This window comes from Arabidopsis thaliana, chromosome 5 (assembly GCF_000001735.4).
Source record: "Arabidopsis thaliana chromosome 5, partial sequence".
Classification (NCBI taxonomy): Eukaryota; Viridiplantae; Streptophyta; class Magnoliopsida; order Brassicales; family Brassicaceae; genus Arabidopsis; species Arabidopsis thaliana.
In genome coordinates this window covers 9298109-9324963 of record NC_003076.8, presented here as the reverse complement: position 1 = coordinate 9324963, position 26855 = coordinate 9298109, and the positions used below count along the sequence as shown (strand labels likewise).

The following is a 26855-nucleotide window of genomic DNA, read 5'->3' as shown; positions in this document are numbered from 1 at the left end:
TTCAATTAATCTTTCAAAAATTCCTAATGTGTTATACCAATGTATAATAATATAGGAGAGTTAGAACTTATATAGAATAAACATTGATTGCCAATAAAATGTTTAGTAAACCATATGAAAGGTCGAAAGAAAACTGGATCTGTAAACAGTTTGGCCAAAACCGGTTAAAAATCGATTGTACCAGGCTATGAGACTAAAATGAAATTTATTAAAAATAAAATATGACCAATATAAAAATTGATTTCACCGGCGTAATATAATTTGTAGTTGATATGAGTTTGAGAATTTATACATCCTAGGATATTGAGAACATTCAGGTTCGAGAACATTCAGGTTCTGAAAGAGTTTAAAACTGCTGATGTAAGACAGGTTGAGGCTTATGAGAAGTATGCTATCAAATATCCCCAAGAGTTCAATATGATATGAATGGTAGTATTGACTACAAGCTCCATCTGGGTAAATATAAATTTCTTCAATTTAAGCTGCTATGTTCAACCTCTGAGACAAAAACACGTTTTCATAATTTTTTCCGAATATAATCAAACAAATTACCACCGCCAATATATCACCCGGCTTACTATGCATTCCAAAAAATATTGCTAAAATATATATCAATCTGGCTCTGATACCATGATAAAATAAGAGTCGATCGATTGAATATTTTCTGTGTATTGCTTTTGACCACAAGGTCTAGAATATATATACAAAACATACAAAGCTTGAAAACCAAGCTATTTCCTTAACAATAGGAAATATACGATATGTGCAAATCTAAAGATACGATACACCTAAGAATATATTAATAACAGAATATCTTCCATTATTGTATTAATTCTGATAGAAATTCATAGGTTAGTTATTGGAAGTTATGTCAAAAATAGTTGTTGGAAGTTCTGATCAAAATGTTTACTTAGTGGTGTCTCTTGTTAGTGGCGTGAATCCGATTCATGTTGCGATGGACATTATTATGGACAAATTATGTACAAATTATGTACAATACACAAATAGTTTTATAGCATGTACAGAGTTTTCATGTGGCTTTTATAAATTTGGGCATATTTCAGCCCAAAATTTTTGAGAAAAAGCACATTTCACTTGTCTTTATAGAGATGGACATATTTTGGTGGATAAAATGACAGTTTCACCCTCATTCTTCCTTTCTTCTTCATTCTTCATCGATCTTCATTCCTCATTCTTTATTTTTTTCCAGAAACTTCATCGATCTTCTTCTACCTTTTGAACCCAATAAATCCATTTTAGTATTAGAAATCTAAACCCTAGAAGATGGTGTATAGGGAACCCAAAGATCCAATCTTAAACACATAGTAAAATCAATTACATATTTGGGAAATTCAATTGAATCAATCTCTTTAATTACATGTTTAACTCAAAACTGGATTTTTGATATAGAAAATTACATGTGTATTCAATCGAATCACCCTCTTTAATTTAAAATCAAATTAAATTTTTTTTACATGTTTGAGATTTGTGATAGTAGATTAATAGAGACTTGATTCTCCATGGCTTCTCTTCTCCCTCTTGATTTCTAAAATCGAAATAAAGATGTAATGATCGTAGTGATGATTTTCTTTCCGGGTTAGTACTGATTGGGAAATAAAATCTGGAGAATTCATCTTCATGGATTCATTTCCGTTTGAGTATGACAGAGAACAAGTAAAGAGCTCGACGAATTTAATGATGGTTTGGGAAAAGAAAAATTGAGGGCAAAATGGTCAATACAATTTACCAAAAATACTCATATTTATAAACCATCCAAAAAGTTTCGTTTTTTGCAATACCTCATACATTATTGTGTTTTTTTCATAATTGATCCTAGTTTTCATATATTAAGGTCATTTAAATTCTAAGGCAATTGTCTAAAGAGACATATAGTACTTTTATTTTGAACATTATATTTTCTTGAGACTGTTCATTGTTATAATTGACACCGAATTCAAGAAATTAATTAACTTAAAATATTAGATGATTTTTTTTTGTTCTAAGGTGTACTGATTCATATTTAGACTTAAGAAAAAAAAATTAATCCATGAAATTCTCACACATACTAATTCCAAGGTCAGATTAGTAATTGTTTTCTTAGTTAAAATTTTCTTCTATCTACTCCAGAATGAAAGCGATGTAGTTTTATGTTTAGATTTATGTAGTTTTAAAATAGTTTAAATAAGATTAACAAGAACAAAAAACATATGTGAGGCCATCAATGATATCTTTTTTATTGGCATGTAATCAGAACACATTTTTTGATCCATCCAATTTTTCTAATGAATCTCTTTGGTTAATCTAATTTTGAAATGTTATTGGGATCAATTTGAAAGTATTAATGTATAACTCACTTTTTTGGATAAAACTATTCATTTTGTATAATAAAACTATTATTTATATATAAAGGCGACATTAAGGTTTTTCTGAAAAGTAGTTGTTAATAGGAAGATTTGCAAAACTACCTTTTTTTACTACCATTTTGCAACAATACTCTTTTATGTTGTCCATTTTTAAAAATACCCCTTCCCTTGAACAAAATGACCAAATTACCCTCATTTAATAGAAACATGTAATTGGAAACTGAACTTTGCGCCAAAAAATTTTTTTCCAGCTAAAAAAAAATTTCCCGCCAAATTTTTCCTCAGCCAAAATGATTTTAAAAATCATTGTAAATATTTTTTGGCAGCAAATTGATTTACAAGGGATTTTAAAAGGGTTTTAAGAGATTTACAAGAAATTTTAAAAAAGTTTTAAAACATTTACAAGAGATTTTAAAAGATTTACAAGGGATTTTAAAAGGGTTTTAAAAAATTTTACAAGTAATTTTAAAAGGTTTTAAAATCCCTTGTAAATCTTTCAAAACACTTTTAAACCCTTTAAAAATGTTTACAAATCCTTTATAAATCTTTTAAAACCCTTTAAAATCCCTTGTAAATATTGTAAAACCCTTTTAAAATCCCTTGTAAATATTTTAAAATCCTTTTAAAACAATTTTAAACCCTTTAAAAATCTTTAAAAGACCTTTGTAAATCTTTTAAATCCCTTTAAAATCTCTTGTAAATCTTTTAAAACCCTTTTAAAATCCATTGTAAATCTTTTAAAAACCTTTTAAAATCCCTTGTAAATTACTCTTTTAAAATCCCTTGTAAATCTTATAAAACCCATTTAAAATCCCTTGTAAATCTATTTCCTGCCAAAAAAAAAAAATTGGCGGGAAAAATATTTTTGAAAACAAAATTTGGCGGGAATTTTTTTTTCGAAAAGTTTTGGCGGGAAATTTTTTTCCGAAAATTTTTGACGGAAAATTTATTTTGGAATATTTTAGGCGAAAAAATATTAATATTTCATTTTGTTAACTTAAAACAATTTCCAAATAAGGGTAAAATGGTCATTAAAAATTTAAAGAGGATAGAAATAAAAATGGATAAAACAAAAGGGTAAAGTTGAAAAGGATAGAAATAAAAATGGATAAAACAAAAGGGTAAAGTTGAAAAGAGGCATCATGAAAAGGGCATTAGAAAGAATTTTTCTTGTTAATATGGTTAGAGCTTAGAGTAATAATCATCCAATACAATATTAAAAAAAAACTCGTAATTTTTATTTTATATTTTGGATTAACCTATCTTATTTTTATAAATATAACTAGCAAATTTGAATCCATTTTGTGATACAACAACGCTTGTACAACTAACTAGATTCGTTACAACTTACAACCTCGGATATAGGAATGGCCTCTAGTAGAACATCTTTAACAGAAGCCATTGTAGTGCCAATAAGTCTAATACTATAAGAAAAACAAGTTCATGGAATTATGGTTCTTTAAATATATAAAATATAGAGATGATATTGTTCTAACCATTGTTAATGTCATCACAAAATAATTTCCGATATTCACTTTAACAAAAATAATTCGACTAAATTCATATTAGCCACATTACTGTTTCGGATTGTTCAGATTGACATATAGAGTTATCATCAAATTAACTTCTTACAAAGAAATTCTATTTTTTTCCCTCCAAATGTAAGAACTGGTACGTACAAATGGATACGAATGCAGCAAAATGTCATTGAGATATGAAAGAAATGGACAAAGCTTATTTTTCACTTCTACTTCGTATATTAAAAGAAAGAATGTGAAGATCATTCATCTGAAGACCAGATTGTGACAGCTCCTATCACACGGGTATGGACAATCTATTAGCTTCACTTCAGCTCTATCGAAATACCAATCTCCAACCGCTATCGCCACCGCCTAAATCGCCGTTTCAAAACGTTTAAAATTTGATTATTTCTCATAAATTTGATGTTTTAAACTTCTCAAGGCAAAATGAAACATGAAATGCATACCTTTTTGTGTATAACAGGAGAATCATCGGCGAACCAAGTGTCTTGCCTTTCGGTTTGGCAATGAGCAAAGCAAGAATTGATGAACAAACCGTTCTTTTTCGAATTCGAGAAACCACTCACAGCTCTCAACATTTGGTTTCTAAACCCTGTCAAAATTGACAACATCATAAGATAAGAGTGAAGTTGGATCATTTTGAAAATGATGACTTCTTTTAAGTTTTGAATTTACCTTGCAAGAACCGTATCTGCGCCGGAGTGCATCTACCGTGGTTTAATCTGCATTCATGCCAATAACCACTAGGATCTGCACTCGGCGGAGCGATACTGCTTTGAATCTGTTACAACAAACCAGAATGGTTACTTTTAATAGTCTCTATTAGTATAAAACAGAGTTGATATCTAAAGAAGAAAATTTACCTGCCAAATATCATATGCTGCATTGACAATGAAAAGAGGAGTTTTCATCTGACTGATCAAGTTTTGAGGGAAGAAACACTGTCCCAAATCGAAACATCACGAGTTTACGGGTCAGCTTTTGTGCTTATATATACAAAAGAGAATCGATTTACACTAAGTAAAGAAGAGCTTACAGAGGTTGGATTGAGATGGTTAGTGCATAAATGTGGCAAATTGTTCTTCACTCCCTGATTCATTACCATAACAACAAAGTGTTAAAGTAAAAAAATCACTTTCATTATAAAGTTTATAATATGAAGATTGGTAAAACAACATCACACCTGCAACTGCACAACGCCGTTATATAAATTCCTTATAGTGTGTCCACCGGATACATCAGGCCTTTAAACACGTAAAACAAGCGCGGTTCAATAACCGATACTAAGCTGATTTTGAGAAAGAAAAAAACAGAGGAAAGATTCATATAAACTAAACTTACGTGTCCAAGAACAAGCCTGCATCACTTAAGCATTTAACTCTGGTCCATCCAGAAAACAAGTTTCTGAATTCGTCACAGCGTAAAATAACTGCTAGACCACCTGCAGAGCAACCAGATAGAAGTGCCTGAAAGAGTACTAAACAAATTTAGAGAACTGTTTCATTGATTATAAGAGAAGAAGCCTATAAGCAAGAGAGTGACAAAGTTAACACACCTGTTTCGCATTTCGCATTCCCTTTGCCTTCAAATCGTCCATTGCGGCTCTCCATATCTTCTCTCCTCTAAACTGAAGCCGTGCAGCCTGAAACATTACATGTTAAAAAGAATTATACGAAACAACAACACAAACCACAAAACCAAGAAAGCATAAAAATCAAGAAAATGAAATGTATGATCTCTATTGATAAGAACCTTGTTCTGACTATCTCCACTGAAGGAACCACCATCGCAGTAACGAAGCTTAACTCGATTCCAGTTGAAAAAGTCTGCAAATAGAGATGAAATGAGCTATTATAGTTTCTTAAAGATTATTACTAATAAGAGCCTAAAGCGGAAAGACAAAGACCTGGATTTTCTTGAGCTTTATTGCTAAGTATTCCTGTAAACTGTATTTGTTTCTCCATATAGTTAGAAGATCCGCGACGCGACTTCTTTCGGTATACACAGTTCCTAATGTTGTCACACCATCCTCCTCCCTTTCCACATTTCCAATTTCAACACACCATTCAAAAAAATTTTAGTAACAAACATTACTAAAAACAGAAACTTCTTTCGCTAACCTCTAATTGAATTAACCAGCTATTGGCTCCAGATCCATGTCCACGATGTAAGTGATATCCAGGCAATGTACCATCCAAACAAACTAGTAATTAAGACACATAAGACTTAGATTCAAACACTGTTCTGTTTTTACATTTCAGTTTCACATAACACAATCAGAAAGTAACTTATTGTATAATGCAACTATCTAAGAAACATGAGTGATACTAATATAGTAATATATGATAAGCAAACAAAAGAAAAAAAGTTTGTTGAAGGAAAAAGCAGAGAGAAAGAGACAGTACCAGCTCCTTTAGAACCAGCTCCTCTGATAAGTGTGAGACCAACCATTAATGGATTGAAATTGGAACTAAATTTGGAGAAACCAAACTCTAAATCCTCAATGCGATCTAATTCAGTGACATTGAACTCTAAATACCCATTTGCCTCATTCCCAAGAACCAGTCCTGCAACTATAAACCCTAACAAGAAAAGCTTCCTCATTGCTCTTGACTCTTTCTAAGAACTGGGAATGGAGAAAGAATGGTTAAAAGTTTTAGAAAAGGATATAATACAAATGCAGAAACTGGTAATGTGTTAGTGAAAGAATAGATCTTTGTGTTCAGCTTTTAATGAGAAGAAGAAGAAGAAGAAGAAAGAGACAGAGGCAAGAGCAGAGCAGAGAAGTGAAGTGAAGAAGACTGTTTTAAAAAAGAGATTTTATGGCTGGATTCACGTTTGGAATCTCATTACCTCGATTGTCTTAATTAATTATACTTAAAAGTTACAATTACACTAATCTTTAATTAAAGAAAATAGTAGTAGTACTACTAAACTACTAATTATAACTAATTTAGCATTCGTCGTAAAACAAGGAGACCATCTTTTTGTTTGGTTTCATACTTGAAACACACATCAACATACACAAGAGGTAACTATATAAATTGTGATATCTACCTATGATTTTTCATTATTGATGTTTATGATATTTTCTAAATCACGCATTGGAAAAAATCATTATCAAAAACAATATTAATATATATTATTTATCTGTGATTTTTTTATCCCCGACACCTACCAATCTATCTAATGGTTTCCAGGATGCAATAAAATCATGAGCGATAATTACGGAAGTGGTAATCATGTAATTTGGATTTAAAACATTCTTTTAAGATATTTCAACACATACTATCATTGTTTGGATTGAGTCTAAAGTAATCAAGGATGTCAAATTAATACACAACCATATAGTTTGTCAAAGAGTGGCAAATAAAATTTAAAATATTTAAGGAATTCTGTACCAATAGATCCTGCACAAGGAATATAGATCTCTTACTTAATTTGAATCATTCTTTTCAAAATTAGTAATTGTTGTAAGAAAAAATATAGGATTATTCTCGTTTCCTTGTCCAGGATAAGTTTAGGCCAATAAATCCAAAACTCTTTGACTAACCAAAATAATTGTCATAATTTATCGGTTTGAAACTAATGGCTGAGAGAGGAAGAAGAAAGAGAGTGGTGGGGCTGTTTGTAAATCCGATGCACATGTTACGCTCTTACAAAATAAACACTCCCAAACCGGTACGGTGCTATCTATCGTCCACTAAACTATGTACTTTTAATCACTGGATTTATTAATAATTTAATATTTACATCTTCATTCAATTTGATGCATCCAAGTTTTTATTTAAACTTCTAAGTAAACTATTAAAATTCAAAAAAAAAAAACTAGTAAACTACTATTTTACCATTGAACAGGTGATTTCCAAAAACAATTCGCATTTTATCTAAAATGTAAAGTTTTGTTTGATTGTTTTTTGTTTTTTTTTTTAATATTAAGAGGTTTTGGAGCGAAACCTATAATCTTTCTAGAACCGAAACTCGTAATCTTCCCAAGCCCAAAATCACAGTATGTAATATTAATTTTGTCTCAAACGTTATTCGAACCGATGACCTTTAAGCTTCGCGTAGGATCTTTACCAATTGAGCTAACTACCTTCGATAGTTTTGTTTGTTTATTATATACAATCTATTTTCTATATATATATACATATAATCCTTGCAATGTTTGGAACATTAATAGGATGCTACATAAAGTTGAAAGTTTTGGGGAATTAATTGTAAACTTGGGATGAAGGTGTTAACTAAGGACATATCGTTGTATTTTTCCGTGGTGCGTAATGAATATATGTACGTTTCTCCACAAAATCCTGTCGGTGAACGTCTTTTTTTAGCGTAACTATATTTAAATGATCACGTACCACCACCGTTTCTTATACTTACACAATGATTATATTTGTTGTAGATATCAATAATGTTGACGTTTAAAAATAAAATAAAACCCACGTATCACACCATTCACCACCATTACGTTCTTTGTTTTTTACTCCTTGACCCATTCGATTCCCATGCACGAATAATGAAACCTCCCATATTTATAAAATCAAAATGATTTTTTGGCAACTCAAGTACAGTTTCGTTTGCTAGATCTACATGATTTATAATCAAGTACACACTTTCTCTTTAGATTTCAATATCTACCTTCTTCTTTTTTAACTAATGAACCATCCCACACCGTGGTAGGATGAGAAAACCAAGAACAAATTACGATGCCAACTATATGTTTTCTTTTTTTTGTTATGAATGTTAATATCATTGAAATAATAAAATGAAAGTGAAAGATATTACGGAGAACATTACCTAAAATATTATAATTTTGGTAAAAATAATAAAAACAAGATCACGATACGATAGTTAGTTTTTTTTTTTTTTTTAATATAATATCAAATTAGATTTAAAAGAAAAAATACGTTTTTACAACTTGTGCTAAGTTTGTTTGAAAAGTAAACTCTAAAAACTTCTGAAAATTTTAAAGCTTTCTAAGAATCAGTGATAACTAGTCTCGAGAGTAAATCTAGTGTTGGTAAGCATCGTTATAACGCATGTCGCCTAAGAGAGTCGGATTGCTGAAATCTGATTTCGAATTTCTTTATCAACCCATAGTCAGGTTTGATGAGAACTATATGTTTTTTGAAGGCTTCAGATCCAAATCGGATCTTAGAATGGATTTGTCTCCAGCAAAAAAGACATCACTGTATTGGTAGGGAAATAAAATGCCAAAAGAATAGCATACCCTTACATATAACGAAACTCAGAACATTTATATGGGCTACATTGAACATTCTCTCTCTCAACTTATAACTTTATAGCTCCAAAAAGTATATAGTCATATAAGATGCATCTTAAAAGAGAGTTTCGATTCCACTAACATTTCTTTGGACTATGACTCATGGGCCTTAACTATATGATGGGCCTTAACAACCTGATGGGCTCATTAGGTTTAAAGGCCTCATAAAGTTAATCAGACTCTAGCGCCCACACGTGTTGAGGAGGCGGGAAAACAATTATCATCGCCGGCGTGAGGAGACCAAATTGGCAAAGTTCCCTGAGAGAGAGAGAGAGACAACACCTTCGCATTCGCTAACTTTCTCTGTAACCGCCATGGGTATTAAGGTCTGGTTCAAACAAACGATTACTTCTCGTTTCAGTTTTAGATTACGATTCCTGAATTCGATCTAATGTTTTGTGTGTGTTTTTGGTCGGATTTTTAGGGTTTAACGAAGCTTTTAGCCGACAATGCGCCTAGTTGTATGAAAGAACAGAAATTCGAGAGCTATTTTGGTCGGAAAATCGCTGTTGATGCTAGCATGAGCATTTACCAATTCCTCGTTCGTGCCCCTTCTTCTCCTTTGTATCAATCTCAATGAGTATAGTTTTTGTAATTGTGGTTGAATGTGACACAGATTGTTGTTGGAAGAACTGGGACTGAAATGCTCACTAATGAAGCTGGTGAAGTCACTAGGTTACTATTACTACTCTCTCTTTGTTTCCACTATTGTAAAGTTTGGATCTTTTTGTGTGATGTGTTATGTCTCTATGTTTTTTTTGTATATGTAGTCATTTACATGATGTTTAATCGGTTTGGATCTTTTTATGTGATGTGTTGTCTCTATGTTTGTTTTGTACATGTAGTCATTTACAAGGGATGTTTAATCGAACGATTCGTCTTCTTGAAGCTGGAATTAAGCCTGTGTAATGCTCTCCTCCTTTTACTTTCTCTGTTGGTGGAAAAGGTTCTCTTTTTTTATTAGTTCTGAATCTTTTGATGCAGCTATGTTTTCGATGGGAAGCCCCCGGAGTTAAAGAGACAGGAACTGGCTAAACGGTAGATTTAATTATCTGGAATGCTTCTTAAATTGAGTTTTAGTTAGACAATGGCTAAAGTGAGTTTCTGAACTGTTGCTTTCTACTCTTGATTCAGTTACTCCAAGAGAGCTGATGCAACTGCAGATTTGACTGGTGCAATTGAGGTTTGTCACTCTTACTTGCCTTGCCTAGCTTTATTTTATTACCGGAAGAGCATAAATTTAGAAGCTTTTCTGTGCTGATAGGCAGGAAACAAGGAAGACATTGAGAAGTACAGCAAACGAACTGTGAAGGTAGTATATTATTTTTTCATCTATGAATCGTTGGACTCCTTAGTTTTTATGGCATCCACTTCAAAGCAATTGAATCTAGGACTCGTATTAATATATGTATAAATTTCCACTCTCCAGGTGACAAAACAGCATAATGATGACTGCAAAAGACTCTTGAGACTCATGGGGGTGCCTGTTGTTGAGGTACTTATGTTATGTGCAGAGTCCCGAGGGTCTAAATCTCTTCTATTAACTCGTCTTTTTGTTTATGATATGAAATGGCTAAAAGTTTGAAAAGAAGACTGATGTTGCTTCTTACATACAGGCCACTTCCGAGGCTGAAGCGCAATGTGCTGCACTTTGCAAGTCAGGAAAGGTCTTAATTCTTTTGTTTGTTCTCTTTTTCGCGTTTAACTGTCAGTTTCAAGTGACCACTGTCTTCAATCTTATATGCGATGCTTCCTTATGAAACGCTTTTGTCTGTTTAGGTTTATGGTGTGGCTTCTGAAGATATGGATTCCTTGACTTTTGGAGCTCCTAAGTTTCTTCGCCACCTGATGGATCCTAGCTCCAGAAAGATCCCTGTCATGGAATTTGAAGTTGCTAAGGTTTGTCTCTCACACACACTATTCTTTCTTCAACGTATTAAGTTAATGAACTGATCCTTATATTGTGGTCTCGTTTCAGATTTTAGAAGAGCTTCAACTTACCATGGATCAGTTCATCGACTTGTGTATATTGTCTGGATGTGACTATTGTGACAGCATCCGAGGTATCTAGATATAGATCAATATTGTGTTATTTTCTCTGTGAATTGTAGAACGCAAGTTAGAAACTAATATGTATTTTGTGAAACAGGTATCGGAGGGCAGACTGCCCTAAAGCTCATTCGCCAGCATGGATCTATTGAGACTATACTCGAAAATCTAAACAAAGAAAGGTTTAATTCTGTTTTAGTATCTCAGAGTAACTTGATTTGGTGACTATATACTGATTTTATTATATAAAAGTTCAAACCAACCAATATGAGTGAAGGTTATAACTTGTTAATTAGTCTAGTTGGCTGCACATTACATCTGCTGTTTGCTGAAAATATTTCTTATCGCGATGCATTACCTTAGCCACATATTTAAGAAGCATTTATCTGTCAACATGTAGTCTAATCTAAATTAATCCATCCTGTCAACTTTGTTCTATCTCTTAACATCTGTTGTTACATGAGCAATAGCCATAGTGCGTTAAAGACGTTTACATTTTGGTATTTTATGTAGGTATCAAATACCTGAGGAATGGCCATATAATGAAGCTCGAAAACTTTTCAAAGAACCTGACGTAATAACAGACGAAGAGCAGCTTGATATTAAGTGGACCTCTCCAGATGAAGAGGTAGAAACCTAGTTCTCCCCTATTCTGCTCCACGCATATTTTGGATTCTTCGGGAATTTTTCTTAGGTACCTCCTTTTGTCTTCCTTGCCAGGGTATAGTTCAGTTTTTGGTGAATGAAAATGGATTCAACATAGACAGGGTAACCAAGGTATGCTTCACGTAGTGTTATCATACTTTGTTCCATATTTTCCATATTGTGCAATGCTTTATTCTGATAATAATATTGTGGATGATCTGAAATTCTTGTATAGGCGATAGAGAAAATTAAAACTGCGAAGAATAAATCATCGCAGGGCAGGTTGGTATCTTTCGAACAAATTAGTGGTGATTTTAGCTTGTACCTCTCCTTCCACTCATTTCTGTCTTAAACATATCACAGGCTGGAGTCATTTTTCAAGCCAGTTGCTAACTCATCCGTACCTGCTAAGAGAAAGGTTTGTCCCTTACAGTTTTATATATGGTTGAACCAATTAGTTCTTAAGCTTCTTTCTTTCCACATGTACATGAATGTGTACGTCACATAATTCCTTAATTGCAAAAGAAACACTGATTAGTAAATTAATTGGTAACTCTACGGCTTTCCAAATGGATTGTAAGACAACTCCCGATTAGTGGTACTTAAAACATTTTCATGCTTTCCACCTACATCTTGTTATTATCAATTTATTGTCCATAGCCTGCCACAAACTCTTAACACATGTCCACAAATGAATAGAAATATATGTACACTTTAGGGAAACCTTATATGCCTAGTTGCCTCCGAAGTGATTCCCAATATACTGGATCACAGGGTACCAAATGCTTGCTCAGGCAGTATAAACCAGCCATCAGCAATAAAGTCTCCTCTCTGCATGCTTTTGGATGGTACTCCTCCGATAACATTGTTAGCGTTAGGCTGTTCTCTCTATCCCGGGCTTCCAACCTTTCGGTTCACATGGCTGGAGGTGTCATAGGCACAAGAATCTGAATATCCGGTGAACATACAGCTGTGAGCAGGAGACTATCTTACGTACATAGAACCAAGTTCCTCCATTTTTAAGATTCCTGGGATCAATATAACACTCTACTTTGTGTTTCACATGTTTCTAGATATGCATCGATCATTTGGTGTTTATGAACTGTTTCTTACTTGCTATAGGAAATCCCAGAGAGTACCACTAAAGGAGCAGCAAATAAGAAAACCAAAGGAGCTGGTGGAAGGAAGAAGAAGTAAATCACAGTCCTAGTTTATAAGCTAGTACGCTTTCTGCAGAAAAGATCTCAAGAGAAGATCAATAAACTGTGATGGTATTTCCTAGGTCTAAGTAGTCTGTTTGCTTTTTGTTTTTACCATGTTTCTGTAATGGTAGTTTAGTCTTTTACTTTCTCGATGGTAGAATATTAAGTCAGGTCTGAACTTCATTTGCATCATTATGATTTCTGTGAAAGTTCATGAGTTGTCTTTTGACAAGGGAAATGCTTGTGCTTGTGTTTTCATGTGCTAATTGTAGAATTCAATATGATGGAAAAGCTAGACACCAGGCTAAATTATGTATTTTCTATTGATATTACTTGGTTCAAGAGGAGCCAATAACAAAGCTTTCATCACATAGTAAGATAAATGAAACATAATCACATAAGAAATTTTGTATGGACTAAAAGATTGCAGTATTTTACATGAAGATTAAGAGATGGAGACAGGATTCAAACAATGGTGCAGCCACTTCCGCTTTCATAGGTATTAACTGATACCATGTCACGGGGGGTGTAGTAGCAGTAAGGAATGAAACAAGGGTCCTTCTTAGGGTCTGGTTTTGGGTCTGGTTTTTTCGGTGGTCCGACGCTGATTACTACTGGTTTCTTATTGATCTTCTTAAGCTGTTCTGCTACGCAGACCGGATCCATAGTACCCACCACGGTTAGTATACTCTTCTCTTGATCCAGTGAAACTATATTCACACCTGCATTTCAAACCTCTCATCTTTTAGTCGCATCTCTCATATATACACAATATGTAACATCGTTTTTATAAAAAAAATCATACCTTCTAGCTCTGTGACAGCTTCCATGATTGCATGTTTGCATTTCTCACAATCGATATCCACTTTGATCTCGATTTTCTGCACACAATCGAATGATTCAAGAAACGAAAAACTCGAATTCTTTTCCGTATAAGTAGTAGCATGAGCATGTTTTTACCTTAGTCGTCATGATGGAGAGATTAACAAGGATTATGGGATTTAGATATGAATAGAGGAGAAGAAATTAGAAACATATAAATAGGAGAGATTTGATGAAAGAAGCACTTGAGTTGTTTCTTATTGTCTTCATTTCTCAACATCTTCATTAAATAAAAGCGACTTGACTTCGTTTAAGTCTTTCTCCCAAACTGTTGCGTCAACGAGCTTACTCTAGTTATATTTTATGTAGTCTATACATTTTGTCTACACTTATATTAATATAGTTACATATTATATTTGGGTTTTTACATAGTTGATAATATATATCTAAATATCGATTCAAGCTGAACTTGGGACTTTTGTGAGTTTATCCATGAGGGTATTTGTTAGTCATAAGTCTTAAACCATTTGTTCACTTGTTCATCTATTTAACATATTATATGTTGTGTACTTGTTAATGACAGTGACATTTTAGCGGACAATCTCTGTCGACCCAGAAACCAAATCTCAAGTCACCAAATCTCCCCGGTTTGGTTACAAATGTAAAATTCAATAGGAATGCGACTTCGGTTCTCCGGGTCGGTTAGTTCGGTTATCGCCAACAAAATTATACAGATGTCGATATTAACCTAAAATAAATTCGGTTCGATCCGGTTTCCGGTTAATTTGTTAATTCAGTTATGTTTTGACTAAATTCTGGGTTTTGGGTTAAATTCAGTTTGGTTTGGTTCGGCTATTGCTGAAAACGGTCTAAATTTTGTGAAAACCGGTTTAATTTTGGTATAATCCATTTTCTTAAGTATCTGAGAAATAGATAGGTTCGACCTGACCCTAACCAAAATTAAAGTCCTGTCGATCGGTTCAGCCGAAAGAACCGAAACCGATCCAAAACACGAAATCTCGGTTCGGTCTTGTTTGGTTTTCTCAGTTCGGTTATTTATCCAAGCCTCAAGTAAAATGAGAGTTTGTATTAGATTTGAGTCGTTTGGCCAAAAACAAAACAAAGCTAGCTGAGTTATAACGAAATTACAAGCCAACATCTAGTTTCTATTTTATTAATCCATACAACGATTTTTTTGTGGCCACGTTTAATTTAGGAGAGTTTCCTCGTACGGTACTAAAGCCAAATAGATTAGATGAGATGTCTCAATTCACCAATAAACAACTCTTGTTAATCACCAACAATTAAAATTTAAAAACCTAATTTTGGCTAAATTAAGAATTAAACTCCACCTCTCACAATTGGCCTAATAATAAACATTGTAAAGCATCCTCGGTGTTTATAAGAATACCAAATTCAAGGCATTTTTATTGTGAATTTATTAGTAATTTATAAATTCATCAAAAACAAACTCTTTTCAGAAAAAAAATAACAACAACAACAATAATGGCGTCTTTTGCAACCCATCTTGTTGTTGTTGTTACAATGTTGTTTGTAGCCATGGCCTCCGCGGAGATGCTTCAAGATGTTTGTGTTGCTGATTTGTCTAATGGTATTTACCTCACTAACACATTTTGTTTCAATCAATTTTACCTTACCCGTGACATGTTTTCACCTCTTTTTTTTTGTTCATCGTTGGTAAAAACATTTTATTGTTTTTTCTTATAGATCCCAATTTCCACATGATATTATGGTTTTTTGTCCTCTTCTAGTTATAAAATTATATCATGTTAAGAAATTTGCCACCAATTGAGATATTATGAAACGAAATCTTCTCATTTATACTATACTTTATTTCTCGATTTTGTATTATATTATTCAAGAGTTTCCTCGAACTTTGGCAGGATTTATAAATGATATAGTATTTATCAAAATGTTAAAATATAAAGTAGGTGGACAACATTCTTTTTCAATAGTATCATACCAAATAATAATAGAGTTTTGAAGTTAGTTTGTCTTTTGTTTCTTCTTGTCAAAATTTATCTAACTGTGTTTTGCTCTCTTTTGATCACAAATGAAGCGGTCAAGGTCAACGGATACACTTGCAAGGACTCAACACAAATAACACCAGAAGACTTCTACTTCAAAGGCTTAGCCAACATTGCCGCCACAAACACCTCTACCGGCTCAGTCGTGACCGGAGCCAACGTAGAAAAGCTACCGGGACTCAACACTCTCGGCCTCTCCATGTCCCGCATCGACTACGCCCCAAACGGCCTAAACCCACCCCATGTCCACCCACGTGCCTCCGAGATCATTTTCGTCCTTGAAGGTCAGCTCTATGTTGGCTTTGTAACAACCGCTGGAAAACTCATCGCCAAGAACCTTAACAAGGGAGACGTTTTCACCTTCCCCAAGGGACTCATCCATTTCCAGAAGAACATTGCCAACAGTCCAGCATCTGTACTCGCAGCCTTCGATAGCCAATTGCCCGGAACACAATCACTTGTCGCCTCTCTCTTTGGAGCTCTTCCCGATGACATTCTGGCCAAGTCATTCCAGCTCAAACACAAACAGGTTAAGAAGATCAAACTGAGATACGCACCCAAGAAATGAGTTTGTTTTTGTTTATATTGTAAACACTAAGCAAAGAAGAATGAATCAATATAAAGTTTGCAACTTTAAAACTATTATGAGATGAAACTAAAGAACTGATAAAAAGCTTTGTTTTCATTGTTTTAAAACCTAAAGAGCAAATTTCTCAACACAATGTTCATAAAATGGGAAACTCAAAAATAGTTCATTGATCACTTAGCGGCTCTTCCATCTGGAATGGAGAATAAGACAATGGGCTTTGAAGATTTGACAAAAGGCACATCACATCTGAAATAGCCTTTCCTCTCAAGCTGAATCACATCTCCACATTTCAGATTCCTCATATTCGAATCACCAAGTGCCAATGTTTCCTTCTTTGTGTTAGGATTCACAAAATCAGCAACTTCATCATCATCTTCCAGCTGTGTTGCAGCAAAAACAAACAAATCAGTGATTTTGAGAGAGAAAACAATAATCAAATGTAGAGATGCATCAACCGATTCTTACCTTCTTCTTGGTGATTAGATAATCAAACTCTGTTAATGTGAGATTGACCAATTCATTAGTATCAGGAAGCCATGTCAGCTTCAGCTTTGTAGTCTTTACAGAACCTTGGAGATTCAAGACACCAGATAAGGCAGTGACACGACCCTCCTCGTCCTTTGTGATTTCCTTTACGATAGCATTTCCCCAATCCATCAAAGTTACTTCCTCACCAACGGATATGGCACTCGCATCAGCTTCCTCGAGCCAAATGCTCTTAGTGAAAGTGGTCGCCTTTTCTCCAGCACCTTCGAATTTCTTGTGCTTTGGTATCATGCGAACAAACGGCTCATCAGGACCATCCGTTAAGGTAAATAGTACACGACGTTCTGCAACCACAGCAGTGTGTCTAGGGCACACAGGATCAATTATTCTCTTATTTATAGACCAAAGTTTGTCCCATTCCATCAAATTTAGATTCTTCGAAGCCCCCTGGAAACGAATAACAATCATCAGAATTATTATACAGATCATTCAAATGAGATAACCAACAATGAAACAGAAAGGTTTACCTGCTCGAGAATGAATTGAATCAGAGCCTCGATTTTCAAACCTCTACGAACAATTCCTTGGACTGTCGGGAAACGTGGATCATCCCACCCGTCAACCAATCCAGTTTGGACAAACCAGAGAAGCTTGCGCTTACTGAGAAGTGTAAAAACTAGGTTTAACCGGCTGAATTCGTAAAGCTGAACCTGTCGCAGTCCCATATCCTCCAGAACTTTAAAGTACTGAGCATTTCGGTCATGATACTCACTAGACCGAAGAGCATGCGTTATACCTTCAAGGGAATCAACAAACGGGCAAGCAAAGTCATATGTTGGATATATCTTATACTTATCCCCGATACGGTGGTGAGACATAGGATTGCATCGGTAATAAACCGGGTCACGCATGGCTTTGTTGGGATCTTGCATGTTGAATTTCCCACGAACACAGCACTGTAATCCTCTCTCACTTCCTGCAATCATTTCCTTCCATAGCTTCAAATTCTCCTCGACGCTATGATTCCTACATTTCGAATCAATCCCATCCATCCTCTCTTTCTGCATCTGCTCCCTCGGTGTGTCATCAACATATGCCTTACCCTCACGCATCAGTTTTTCCGCCATATCCATCAATTCAGGAAAATAGTCCGAAGTGTATGTCACTTTCTCATACTTGATCCCCAAGGTCCCAATATCCTTCACAAGATTATCCACAAACTCATTGCTTTCTTTAGCAGGGTTAGTATCATCAAAACGCACAATCACTTCCCCTTGGTAACGCTCAGCGAAATACTTGTTCAGCAACGCAGCCTTAGCATGTCCTATGTGAAGATAACCACTTGGCTCTGGAGCAAACCGGAGTTTAACCTTTCCAATCTCCGCTTCCGGCAAGTCCACTTCAGGCTTACCTTTATCCTGACCATCTCCTTTCACAGCTTGTTGGCTATCTTTAGACTTAGGTGCAGCAACAGGCTTCCCTGATCCTTTCTTAACATAAGTTGCTAGAACCTTGTTAAGCACCTCACTGTACTCGTCTAATATCGAATTGAACCATCTAACAAGACTCTGATACTTTTTAGATTTCCTCAAACTTTCCCATCTTTGACCAGTTCCTACCAAATCTCAACTAATCAGCTTCAAATACAGAGAAACTCACACCAAACACATAACAAAGATAACAAATTTCTTACCAGCAAGAGCTGACCAAATAGCGACATCAGCAATGGAAAGAGAATGGCCAACAAGAAACGTGCTACTCTCGAGATACTTATCAACACGACCACAAGCATTCTCAAACTCTGAACCAGAAGAGAAGACAGATGCGTAATCTACCCACTCATCAATCTGAGAACCACCCACAAGAACAAACAAAGTTACAAAGATTCAAAATTTACATCAGAAGATTCGAACTTTCATGTTAATACAAAGAATCGAGACCTGAGAAGAATCAAAAGCATTGTTGCCATAGAAATCAGGAAGCTTTTTCGCTGATCGACCAACATAGCGAAGAAGAACGGTGGCTCCATTCAATTTCCTCCTACATCAAGAAATTAACAAAAAGGTTTAAACTTTCATAGAAATCAAAGAAGGAACCAGACTAAGAAAACGGAAAGTACCCGTCGGAGAAGACAAAAGAAGGGACGGTTGTTGCAGCGGCGGAAGAATCAATCGTCACCGGAGAAGCTGAGAGAGAAAGAGCAACGATGACTGAAAGTGGTGGACTTTCCGGTGGGAACGAAAGCTTCATCCCATCCATCTTTGGATCTAAATCAGAGAAACGAGAAATGGATTGTGCAATGTGGGTTTGAGAGAGAGACGAGAAACAGAACCCTAGTTTTTTGGTTGAGTGGTTTCGGGTCTTAGGATTAGGTTTTTACTTTTTTAACTGTGGGCGGCTCCAAGTTGTCAACTTTTTCAATTTTTAGTCCATAAAGTATCAATCTTTACATAGTGTTTTTTTTTTTAACTCAACTTGGATTAGAGTAATAAGTAGTTAAATTGGTATGTACACATCATTTGGAGAATCATACTATACTAAAACTATCCTTGGTTATATGAGTTATGTGACTGGTTTCTGTATCAGTGTCTCTGCAGTTCTCTTTTCAAGAGAGAATACTTCATGGGAGCTCCAATGCAGAGGCAATTCAGAAAAGCTAAAAGGCAATACAAATCTTTGAACTAAAATCTCTCATAGACTCATATAGGAAAAAATCGAAACAGATAAACACTGTGCCAATAGAACTAAGGAATGGGAAGTAACCAGATACTCATTTAGCAATACCACTGAAATCCAATGCTAAATGGTCCCTCTTCTTTGGACAAGGTCATTGCTTAACCTGCTTTTTGTTCGATTCACGAAACCAGAAAGACTATCAATCAACTCTCAACCAAATGTGCACACCACACATCCTAAACAATCTACCGAGACATCATTATAAACCTAGCCATCACTAAAATCTCTGTAAACCAAGTCACAACAGGCTATATTCAGTCCTAGGCTAGTTTTAGTAGACCAATAGACTAAGTCTTGAGCACCTAAACTTCTTCGAATACACACATTATCTGTCTTGAACTATCATCTTACACATTTGGCACATTAGAGAGACAAAAAAATCATCTAAATTTACTCTGCACTGAAGCCAATCTTAATCTAAATACATTGAACTTACTATAAGTTTGATCATCTCCCACAAAGCTAACTCAACTAAATGAAATCTACCGATAACAAATCTGATTCAATACACAATTGCCCTTTTAAAGAATCATCACTGGTCTAAAACATAAGAAACAAAACACTCATAGCCATTTGATGGAGAGATTCTATACAGATTGATCCAAAGAAAGAAACCCAAAACCAAAAAATCTATAAATATAAGAATCAAGCAACCCCAAATCCCAATAACGAAACATACAAAATATTCACCGATGTGGATTACACTCATCAGAGCAGAAATCATTAGTCTCTAACATAACTCTCAACATCTCATGACTAAACCTTTCATCATTAGGATCAGAAACTGGAGACGAAACCGAAGAATCATCATCACCTCCTTCTCTCCTTCGAGGTCTCATCACACGAAAGCACCCACCTTTACGCGACCCAGACCATCGTTTTGGCGATTTGGGTTTCTTACGAAACTTACCTAAAAATCGATTCTTACTCTTTACCAATTGATTGGTGGTATCGAATTGATTATCGTCATCATCAACGATTGTTACATCTTTCTTCTTCTTCTTCTTCCTTGTCGTCGTCTTCGTCTTGGTATCGTTATCATCGACTCTGTTTTGTTCATTCAATGAAATCTCACTGTGATTCCCAGGCATTAACCAAACGAGAAAAAGAAAGATTCCGAATTTCTCAAAACCCAGATCAGAATTGTGAAGAAATTGAGGTCTGCTTTTGTGTTGTTGTTGTTGTTGTTGTTGTTGTTGTATTGTCTCTCTTCTTCACTTAGGTTTTTCCCCAATCAGAAAAAATCTTCGCTGGCTCTCACAAATTAATTGTGTGTTTAACGACTTTTATTAATTTAGTATTATTTTATTAGATTCGGGTATATCGCTGTTTTTATATGGAAATTTTATTATTATTATTACTGTTTTTTTTCTTATTATTATTGTTGGTTGACTGAAAAATAAAATCTTATTACTGGTTTTGATGAAGAACACGTTTTATACTTGCCATTGTTGTTTTGTTTGTCCCAAGCAAAAGTTACCAAAATTGAAACGGATCTCGATAAAGGAGTAGTTACGCCGGCTTTATTCTCTATATTTGGTTTCAGTTTGTGATTCTTTAGCATTTTTATAATATTCTATTAGAGGGGTGTACATTCTTGTTTACGGTTTGGTTTTTGTTTTTCAACTTCAAAACAAAAATAGAAAATAGTTTCTTCATTTCTTCGGCATCTAAGTTTCAGTGTTAGCCATTCTTAATAAAGTGAATTTGCACCGTTTAGTATATTTTGGTTTGTGAGATTCTATTTAGTGATATAGTTCATGGAATTGTCCGATAAACCGTGTTCACATGACTTGGGAATAGTATGTGATCCGGGGCTTATCGGTCTTTGCTGCGGACGGCCAATCTCGGGCCTCATGTTAAAAGCTTCAACTACTCTATGTGTTGGTAGCTCGGCTTTTATAATTTGCAATCGCCTTTGGACTCAAAACAAAAAAAAACTTTTGTTTCTATTGTTTACCCTAATATAATATACTAATTAGAGCCAATAAAATGCAAAATTAAGAGTTAATATTAGGGAATGTTGTTGAAATGATTACTGAGAATTAGTTCAACTAGAATGGGCAAACTATGATGTCGCAAATTAAGAAAAATGAAAATTCTATATACAATAAAATTGGCGTGTCCATATCTTTTAATAAAAGATGACTTCATAAAGAGACGATTGAATTGAAACTTCAAATAAATAAATACATCTTCTTAATCAAATATAATTCAAAACCCGAAAAATCTATTAGACCATCCCCATCGGACAAATTTAGAGGGTATCTTCAAATTTTAATAAAATTAAAAAATAGAAAAATGGGAATTAATGCGCTGAACAGGAGAGACACTGTGGCTTTGATGTCTGTGAGAAGACATTTTTCTGATACTGGAAGAAACAGAACGTGTCACCATAATATTGGTTGGTGCTATTTTTTTTTTCCTTCATTTGGCTAACAAACTTCTCTCTTCATTTCAGAAAATCGGTCGATACTTACTAAGACTAAATTAAATCTATCACAACGAATCGATCCGATGGTTTTTACATTAAGCCAATTTCTCCGATTTGTTTTTGGCGAATGTATCTGGTGAATGGAGAAAGGTGGTGGATTTGTGTTAATGGTGAAACTGAAAAAGTGGTCTGATGATTCTTCTGTAATGGTGAAAACTGAATCTTCCATGAAAGTTGAAGACACCCATTTAAGCTCACCAATGGGAAGAGAAAACTGAAACAAAGTTAATGAATGTCTTCAGATTAAAATAGTATTAATTTTATAATAAATTAAAGTTAAGACATCATGTATGAGGATCACCGATGTAGATGCTCTTAGGTTTTATGGTTTTTAAGTTAACAACTGAAAAAAACTTTCTAAAAACTTGCAACCAAACAGAATTATATAATTTGTATGGGTTTTTCTTGGTATAGTTTTTTTTGCCTACTTAGTAATAAGAAAGAGGAAAATTGTATATCATTTAGGTTAATCTAATACGATTTTCATTAATTGGTTTAAATGAACACTAAAAATGATTTACGTATATCACTTAGAGGGTAAATATTTTACCATTATCTTTGGGAAATAAAAGTTTACAACAACATAGTCTAAAGTAAAATTGGCACACTTCAACTCGTACATGACTTTGAGAAACCTATAACACTTATTTTTGGAAACATTAGAAGATATTCTCACATCCTCCGAATCTTATGTGGGACAAAGAAAGAGCTTCAATGCTTTGACGAAGTGATGTTTCGACGAACTGATGGTAACATTTTCGTTGAAACATAGTTTTGGTTGAATGAGATAACGTCGCTGATTCCATGGCAAGATATACGAGAATTCTGACAAACATTAGGAGTAACGATCCTCGCGTTGTTCACATATATCCCGGACCCTCCAGATTTTGTGATGGTGAACATTCTATCAGAGAAGCTACAAGGAACAAGAGTTCTGTTTGGAAAATGAAGCATGTGGTTGATCATAAGCCAAGCAGGGATCGTATGTTTTAGGATAAATGTTTCAAGACTCTCCGGAGTAATGTCTGCATGAGAAATATCGTTGTCGCTAGGCATCAAGAAAGTAATATCTGTGTTCCTGAAGTAATTTGTATCGTTGAGGAAACGAAGAAGGATGACAAAACCGTTGTAAGATTGCCTTCTCATGTCGGTCATGGCAGAGATGAGGTCGGTTTGGTTGTAGTTGTCATGTCTCAATATGAGATGTGGTGGCTCGGTGGATGCAAGAATCGTAAGAGAAAAGAAAAACAAAGGAGCTATAACTAGGGAAAAAGTTTTCATACTAGCTGATATTAGAATCATCACGCATATAATTTTAGAATTTGAAAACAAAGTTATATACTATGTTGGACAAGAAGAAGAACATGACCTTTGCGAGTTAATACTAAACCGGCGAGAGTTTCGTAGTAATTAGTTGATCCATGGTTGATTCATGACTTCAACTTTTTTCATCTTTTAAGTGTGATCTAGAATACTCGTGTGGATTTTCTCTCTCTTTGTGTCATACTTCATCCGTTTCATATAAATGTTATTTTATGATTTCATTCTAAATTTTGACTCATAAGATATTTTGATTTGTCCATACCTATATTAAAACAAATAGAGTAACTTTTTAATCTTGAGAAGCTCCTGAGGATCTGTTTAGAACTTAGAACCTTAAACTCCCACAAACGCTTCAATAAAGGAGCGGCCATAGAAAAACAAATTAAACTCTAGTCCTCAATTCTACCAACTATATGTGTTAAACTACATAAAGAATCTCTACTAGAGATGGCAAAGAACAACAAACACAAAACTGCGTTACACCATTATAAGTATAACCGAAATAAATACACACATATATACATCCACAGTCAAGAAGAAAAGAAAATTAGGAGTTGAGGGAGGTTTAGTGAAGAACAAGATCATTAAACCCGCGTTTAGAGGCTAAGCCGATAACACACAACATGTAAAAGACTTTCCCACTCTTCACTTTTGCTTTTACTATTGATTTTCCTTTCTCCACTTTCATCTTTGCCTTCACCAACATTGGCTTATGCGAGTCTCCTAACCGCTCTCGCTCTTCTGCTTCCGGTTCCTCCTCTATCGTCTCGAGCCTCCCCTTTAATATCTCTTCCAAGTCTTTCCCCAACTCACATATCCTCTTATTCTGTCAAATCACAAAATATTTTAGAAAGTTAAAAATATATGAATCCGAGATCTTTGGGTTTTCACAACATATACCTCGCAATCACGGTTTAAGTTCCGCTTGTTCATCCGTCGATGTACAACCCACCACATCTTCCTATACACCAAACTCCTCATATAACCTTTCTTGCTTCTTCAAAATTCTTTCTACTTGTCACATCAGTTTCTTTTAAAAGCTTGGCAGAAAATGTGATGGCTTTCACCAACCCTTTACAGCTTTATAATGATACCTCTTGATTCTCTCAAAGTGACCAAAAAAGTTTGTTACTTTACAGACAAGCTTCAATCTTTAAATGTGTTGCTTCTCATTATAGCACATATTATTTAAAAAAAACGAGGTGGTTGTCACAAATCATCACATTCTGTTTTGTAAAGTCTTTATGTTCTGTAAAGTTATCATCTCCTTTATCATGCTATCTCTCTTCTTGCTTTTTTTTTTTCTTTCTTTCTGTTCCTTAATTGATGCTTTATTAGTCACGCTTAATCTCCAGCAATTACATAAATAATCTCTTTCTCATATTGTCAACGACTAATCTGAGATAAAATAATAAAATAATAAAAATTATAGCTGCTCTTATAAACAAAAGTCACAACAGACTATCATCTATAATCTGCTACATTCAGTCCTAGGCTAGTTTGAGTGCATAAACTTCTTCAAATACACCAATGTCCGACTTGAATTACAATCTTAAAAAATCATCCAAATTTACTACAAACAGAAGACAAATCTTAATCTAATACATTGAACTTATTATGAGTTCGACCATCTCCTACAAAGGTAAAGAAAAGAAAACACAACTCAATGAAAACTAACGATAACAACTATGCTATGTGAATCAGAATCAATATTCAATACACCTAGCTTTTAAAAGAATCATTATTGGTCTAGAACATAAGAGAAAGAACTTAGAAGATATCCTCACGTCTCCGACGGTAGAAAACGGTATGAGTATGATTGGGGAATATTATGATGAGATATACATATATATGTTGTACGTTGATAATTAAATTGCTATGGAGAGGTATTGGAGAAGCTCAAGACCATTGATAGTCACTTTGTTGAATTCTAATGGCTTCCATAAAAGTTGAAGAATGGTTCTCAAAGATTTTTCGATTAGTTGCAATTGTATCTTCTATATCATGTACAACATTTTTGCATTCATCGATCACAATAATTTCCCGCCAATTCTCTCAACGCTAAGAGTAGATGTTAATCCCATCATGTTTTAGTTTGTATTTGTGAATCGCACAAAAATAATTTGTAATTTCAAGAGAAACCATAGATGCGTGGATAATGTATATCTATGTTGTCATAGCAAACAACGATATCATTCTGCAAACCACATAACATATGTATTATTATCCACATCATGATTTTACAATTACACTGTTGTTTGTTTGTTCTGGTTGGACAATGCAAAAATCGCAGTCGCAGTCATGGCGCCGCCTAAATCCCGAAAACAAATTGGAACTAAAACTGCTTAAAAGGATGGTTGAAAGTGAAACTGACATCAGCATCAGGATAATTCATGTATTTTTTTTTTAAGTTGCATGATAAAGTGAAAAGAATATTTTCTTGTTTTCTTTGTCTCAAGTCATCTTATTATATACTATTACTAGATTTTAACCCGCTGTGTACCGCGGGGACAATTTATTTTTAAAGTTAGTATATATAAAAACACCATTTATTTTATTAATGCTGATCTTATTTATGATATGTTTACGAATCATTTGTCTAAATATTTTAGTCGATGCGGGACGTTGAACCCACACATTTTTCGCCAATTGGTTAAAATATGTTCATTTTTAAAATTTCGAATCACAAGATATGACGGAAAAAAATTTGAATTTTTTTTAAACTCTATATATTATATAATGATGTTAAAAAATTGTGATATATTAAACTTTTTAAAAGTTTAAATATTGATAACGTTTTATTAAGTTTAAATATAGAAATAATTATATTTAAAAAGTTAATATTTTTTACCTTTTAGGTAATGACATAATAAATCTAAAAGCAAGGATTTAGAAGATTTAGATCTTTAATTAAATATTTTCATTCCTAAATAATTAAGCATGACATTGTAAATAAGTTCAAATACATGATTTATTTATTTAAACAAAAACGTTTAGTAAGAATAATATTTATTTAAACAAAAAACTTTGTTTTAAAATATTGTTAACAAATATATTTATGCTAATTTTAAGGGATTGATGTGAAGTTTGTTTGGATTAAATTTGATTGATAATGTGATTGACAATTTAAATTAAGAATGTAAAGTAAAATTAATTAGTTTGGAAAAAAGATTTAATGCTAATGGCATTATTGTAAATAAGTTCAAGTTTAGGATTTATTAGCTAAAATGGCTCAAAAAATGTATATGTAAATTAACTCGTTAGTTTAAA

General features: G+C 34.0%; 7 protein-coding genes across 14 annotated transcripts; 2 read left to right on the top strand and 5 right to left on the bottom strand.

Moving 5' to 3' along the window:
• Positions 1-3887: 3887 nt before the first annotated feature.
• On the bottom strand, positions 3888-6996 carry AT5G26670 (Pectinacetylesterase family protein). 4 transcript variants are annotated; one of them, NM_180547.3, is made up of 12 exons: positions 6310-6996; positions 6025-6107; positions 5811-5940; positions 5657-5730; positions 5460-5546; positions 5246-5370; positions 5088-5148; positions 4941-4994; positions 4768-4845; positions 4580-4685; positions 4351-4496; positions 3888-4255 (listed from the first exon to the last, which is right to left on the bottom strand). In NM_180547.3, exons 1-12 carry the CDS (start codon positions 6506-6508, stop codon positions 4148-4150), a joined length of 1251 nt encoding a protein of 416 aa, NP_850878.2. In that variant the 5' UTR covers positions 6509-6996; the 3' UTR covers positions 3888-4147. The 4 variants fall into 4 exon arrangements, with proteins under 4 accessions (NP_850878.2, NP_001318657.1, NP_001330948.1 ...); NM_001343974.1 differs by having other exon boundaries at positions 5811-6107; NM_203108.2 differs by lacking the exon at positions 6025-6107 and having other exon boundaries at positions 3973-4255; positions 6310-6684.
• A 2417-nt stretch (positions 6997-9413) lies between these two features.
• Positions 9414-13518, top strand: AT5G26680 (5'-3' exonuclease family protein; the record flags this gene model as incomplete). 5 transcript variants are annotated; one of them, NM_001343978.1, is made up of 18 exons in its annotated part: positions 9414-9517; positions 9616-9732; positions 9808-9866; positions 10037-10096; positions 10176-10229; positions 10326-10374; positions 10456-10503; positions 10621-10686; positions 10808-10858; positions 10971-11090; positions 11170-11254; positions 11341-11422; positions 11754-11868; positions 11961-12017; positions 12121-12167; positions 12249-12303; positions 12660-12857; positions 13008-13518. In NM_001343978.1, the coding sequence occupies exons 1-17, from the start codon at positions 9506-9508 to the stop codon at positions 12834-12836; spliced, it is 1254 nt and encodes a 417-aa protein (NP_001332058.1). In that variant the 5' UTR covers positions 9414-9505. The 5 variants fall into 5 exon arrangements, with proteins under 5 accessions (NP_001332058.1, NP_001332057.1, NP_001154740.1 ...); NM_001343977.1 differs by having other exon boundaries at positions 12660-12878; NM_180546.3 differs by having other exon boundaries at positions 9425-9517; positions 12604-12813; positions 13008-13082.
• On the bottom strand, positions 13392-14167 carry AT5G26690 (Heavy metal transport/detoxification superfamily protein). The gene is made up of 3 exons (NM_180545.2): positions 14048-14167; positions 13893-13968; positions 13392-13809 (listed from the first exon to the last, which is right to left on the bottom strand). Exons 1-3 carry the CDS (start codon positions 14057-14059, stop codon positions 13553-13555), a joined length of 345 nt encoding a protein of 114 aa, NP_850876.1. The 5' UTR covers positions 14060-14167; the 3' UTR covers positions 13392-13552.
• A 1171-nt stretch (positions 14168-15338) lies between these two features.
• On the top strand, positions 15339-16674 carry AT5G26700 (RmlC-like cupins superfamily protein). The gene is made up of 2 exons (NM_180544.2): positions 15339-15521; positions 15990-16674. Exons 1-2 carry the CDS (start codon positions 15416-15418, stop codon positions 16523-16525), a joined length of 642 nt encoding a protein of 213 aa, NP_850875.1. The 5' UTR covers positions 15339-15415; the 3' UTR covers positions 16526-16674.
• Positions 16524-19485, bottom strand: AT5G26710 (Glutamyl/glutaminyl-tRNA synthetase, class Ic). Its single transcript, NM_180543.3, has 6 exons — positions 19152-19485; positions 18973-19072; positions 18726-18879; positions 17560-18647; positions 17012-17479; positions 16524-16926 (listed from the first exon to the last, which is right to left on the bottom strand). Exons 1-6 carry the CDS (start codon positions 19289-19291, stop codon positions 16717-16719), a joined length of 2160 nt encoding a protein of 719 aa, NP_850874.1. The 5' UTR covers positions 19292-19485; the 3' UTR covers positions 16524-16716.
• Positions 19486-20125: 640 nt separating this feature from the next.
• Positions 20126-21025, bottom strand: AT5G26720 (ubiquitin carboxyl-terminal hydrolase-like protein). The gene has a single exon (NM_180542.3). The coding sequence runs from the start codon at positions 20857-20859 to the stop codon at positions 20455-20457; it is 405 nt and encodes a 134-aa protein (NP_850873.1). The 5' UTR covers positions 20860-21025; the 3' UTR covers positions 20126-20454.
• A 1780-nt stretch (positions 21026-22805) lies between these two features.
• AT5G26730 (Fasciclin-like arabinogalactan family protein) lies at positions 22806-24548 on the bottom strand. The gene is made up of 3 exons (NM_180541.3): positions 24486-24548; positions 24163-24411; positions 22806-23474 (listed from the first exon to the last, which is right to left on the bottom strand). Exons 1-3 carry the CDS (start codon positions 24540-24542, stop codon positions 22974-22976), a joined length of 807 nt encoding a protein of 268 aa, NP_850872.1. The 5' UTR covers positions 24543-24548; the 3' UTR covers positions 22806-22973.
• Between the last annotated feature and the right edge of the window lie 2307 nt (positions 24549-26855).

Coding starts and splice junctions, on each gene's coding strand:
- AT5G26670 (NM_180547.3), bottom strand. CDS start 6,508: ATGAGGAAGCTTTTCTTGTTAGGGTTTATAGTTGCAGGACTGGTTCTT. Junction 5,731..5,810: donor TAAAGCTCAAGAAAATCCAG/GTCTTTGTCTTT, acceptor CTCTATTTGCAG/ACTTTTTCAACTGGAATCGA. Junction 5,547..5,656: donor GTGGAGATAGTCAGAACAAG/GTTCTTATCAAT, acceptor GTAATGTTTCAG/GCTGCACGGCTTCAGTTTAG.
- AT5G26690 (NM_180545.2), bottom strand. Junction 13,810..13,892: donor AGCTGTCACAGAGCTAGAAG/GTATGATTTTTT, acceptor TTTGAAATGCAG/GTGTGAATATAGTTTCACTG.
- AT5G26700 (NM_180544.2), top strand. CDS start 15,416: ATGGCGTCTTTTGCAACCCATCTTGTTGTTGTTGTTACAATGTTGTTT. Junction 15,522..15,989: donor TGTTGCTGATTTGTCTAATG/GTATTTACCTCA, acceptor TCACAAATGAAG/CGGTCAAGGTCAACGGATAC.
- AT5G26710 (NM_180543.3), bottom strand. CDS start 19,291: ATGGATGGGATGAAGCTTTCGTTCCCACCGGAAAGTCCACCACTTTCA. Junction 19,073..19,151: donor TCTTTTGTCTTCTCCGACGG/GTACTTTCCGTT, acceptor TTCTTGATGTAG/GAGGAAATTGAATGGAGCCA. Junction 18,648..18,725: donor TATTTGGTCAGCTCTTGCTG/GTAAGAAATTTG, acceptor GAGATTTGGTAG/GAACTGGTCAAAGATGGGAA.
- AT5G26720 (NM_180542.3), bottom strand. CDS start 20,859: ATGCCTGGGAATCACAGTGAGATTTCATTGAATGAACAAAACAGAGTC.
- AT5G26730 (NM_180541.3), bottom strand. CDS start 24,542: ATGTGGTGGGTTGTACATCGACGGATGAACAAGCGGAACTTAAACCGT. Junction 24,412..24,485: donor ACTTAAACCGTGATTGCGAG/GTATATGTTGTG, acceptor GTGATTTGACAG/AATAAGAGGATATGTGAGTT. Junction 23,475..24,162: donor AACGCGGGTTTAATGATCTT/GTTCTTCACTAA, acceptor GCATCCACCGAG/CCACCACATCTCATATTGAG.